The sequence below is a fragment of the Teleopsis dalmanni genome, unplaced genomic scaffold, assembly GCF_002237135.1.
Source record: "Teleopsis dalmanni isolate 2A unplaced genomic scaffold, ASM223713v2 unscaffolded_contig_5540, whole genome shotgun sequence".
NCBI lineage: Eukaryota > Metazoa > Arthropoda > Insecta > Diptera > Diopsidae > Teleopsis > Teleopsis dalmanni.
In genome coordinates this window covers 35-1,192 of record NW_024036922.1, presented here as the reverse complement: position 1 = coordinate 1,192, position 1,158 = coordinate 35, and the positions used below count along the sequence as shown (strand labels likewise).

The 1,158-nt window shown below is 54.8% G+C and overlaps 1 protein-coding gene across 1 annotated transcript; it reads right to left on the bottom strand.

Annotated features, from left to right (window-relative positions):
- Window positions 1-408: 408 nt before the first annotated feature.
- On the bottom strand, window positions 409-792 carry LOC119665452 (putative aga operon transcriptional repressor). Its single transcript, XM_038074674.1, has one exon. The coding sequence runs from the start codon at window positions 790-792 to the stop codon at window positions 409-411; it is 384 nt and encodes a 127-aa protein (XP_037930602.1).
- Between the last annotated feature and the right edge of the window lie 366 nt (window positions 793-1,158).

The following is a 1,158-nucleotide window of genomic DNA, read 5'->3' as shown; positions in this document are numbered from 1 at the left end:
CTCATGGCGCCACTTTCGCTCCTTCAGGGGCAATTTCAGGATATGTCTGCCATCAGGGAAACATGGGCAGCGAGAATTTTCCAGCCGTTCTGTGTACGAAACCATGTCTGACTCTGAGGCAAATTTTCTTTACCGCCCTTTCGCTGGAATCCAGATCCACGAAAGCGAGTATCTTGCCCCGATCGTTGTAATCACACGCGCAGGCATCCCTGTGGGGGCGACCGCCCGGCCGCTGCTTTCGGAACTCACGAATTTCCTCGATTACACGTACAGATTTTCGCAAAACCGTAACGCACTGATCTCTGGTCCGCGTAAAAAAAGATCATCCAGCGTCTGAAGATCGTTTTCTCGCGAAGCCGCCTTTTCATAAAGATCAGCCAAGGCTCAACTTCCGCTACAATCCGCGGATCATTCAGTATCATCGCTGTTTCCTTCTGCATGCCCGGCGAGAACAAGCTTATGCCCGCGTTCCCGCAACGTCTGAACCTGTCCTGGGTCCAGTTCCGTATCCGTAAAGACACAGGACACCTGATCCAGATGCCCGACCTTATAAGTGGACCGACGCCCGAACTTCATGCTGTCTACGAGAAGGAAGCACTCTTCCGTACGCCGCATCATGGCAGCATTCAGGCTTGCTTCCTCGCCATCCGGAGTCGAAATCGTATCGTCAGGCTGCACGGCACTGGCACCCAGAAATACCTGATCGAACCAAAGATTTTCGATGGCCTGTTCCGCCAGAATTCCCACAAGACTACGGTTGGCATGACGCAGACGACCACCCAGAAGGATCATCTCAACGCCTTTCAACTCCATCAGCGCTCTGACACCGTGATGTGTTGAAACCGTCAGGGGGCACTCGGTCAATCCGCAGACGCGCCGGGCGAGCTGCTAACACCGTCGTTCCAGCATCGAAAAAGACGCCGAACCGCGCTCAGGACAGGAAAAAGCCTCATTCGCATAGCGCGCTTATGATCCAGAGCCTGATTTTTTCGCGGGTTTTCAACGCCACCTCACGATCGGGACAGACTCGGCAAGGGACGCCCCACCATGCGTCCGGATGACGATACCCTGCTCTTCCAGTCGCTGGAGATCACGCCTGATCGTTGCAAGCGATGCATCGACCTGCTCGGCCAGTTCGTGAACGCCAGTCATGCCGTT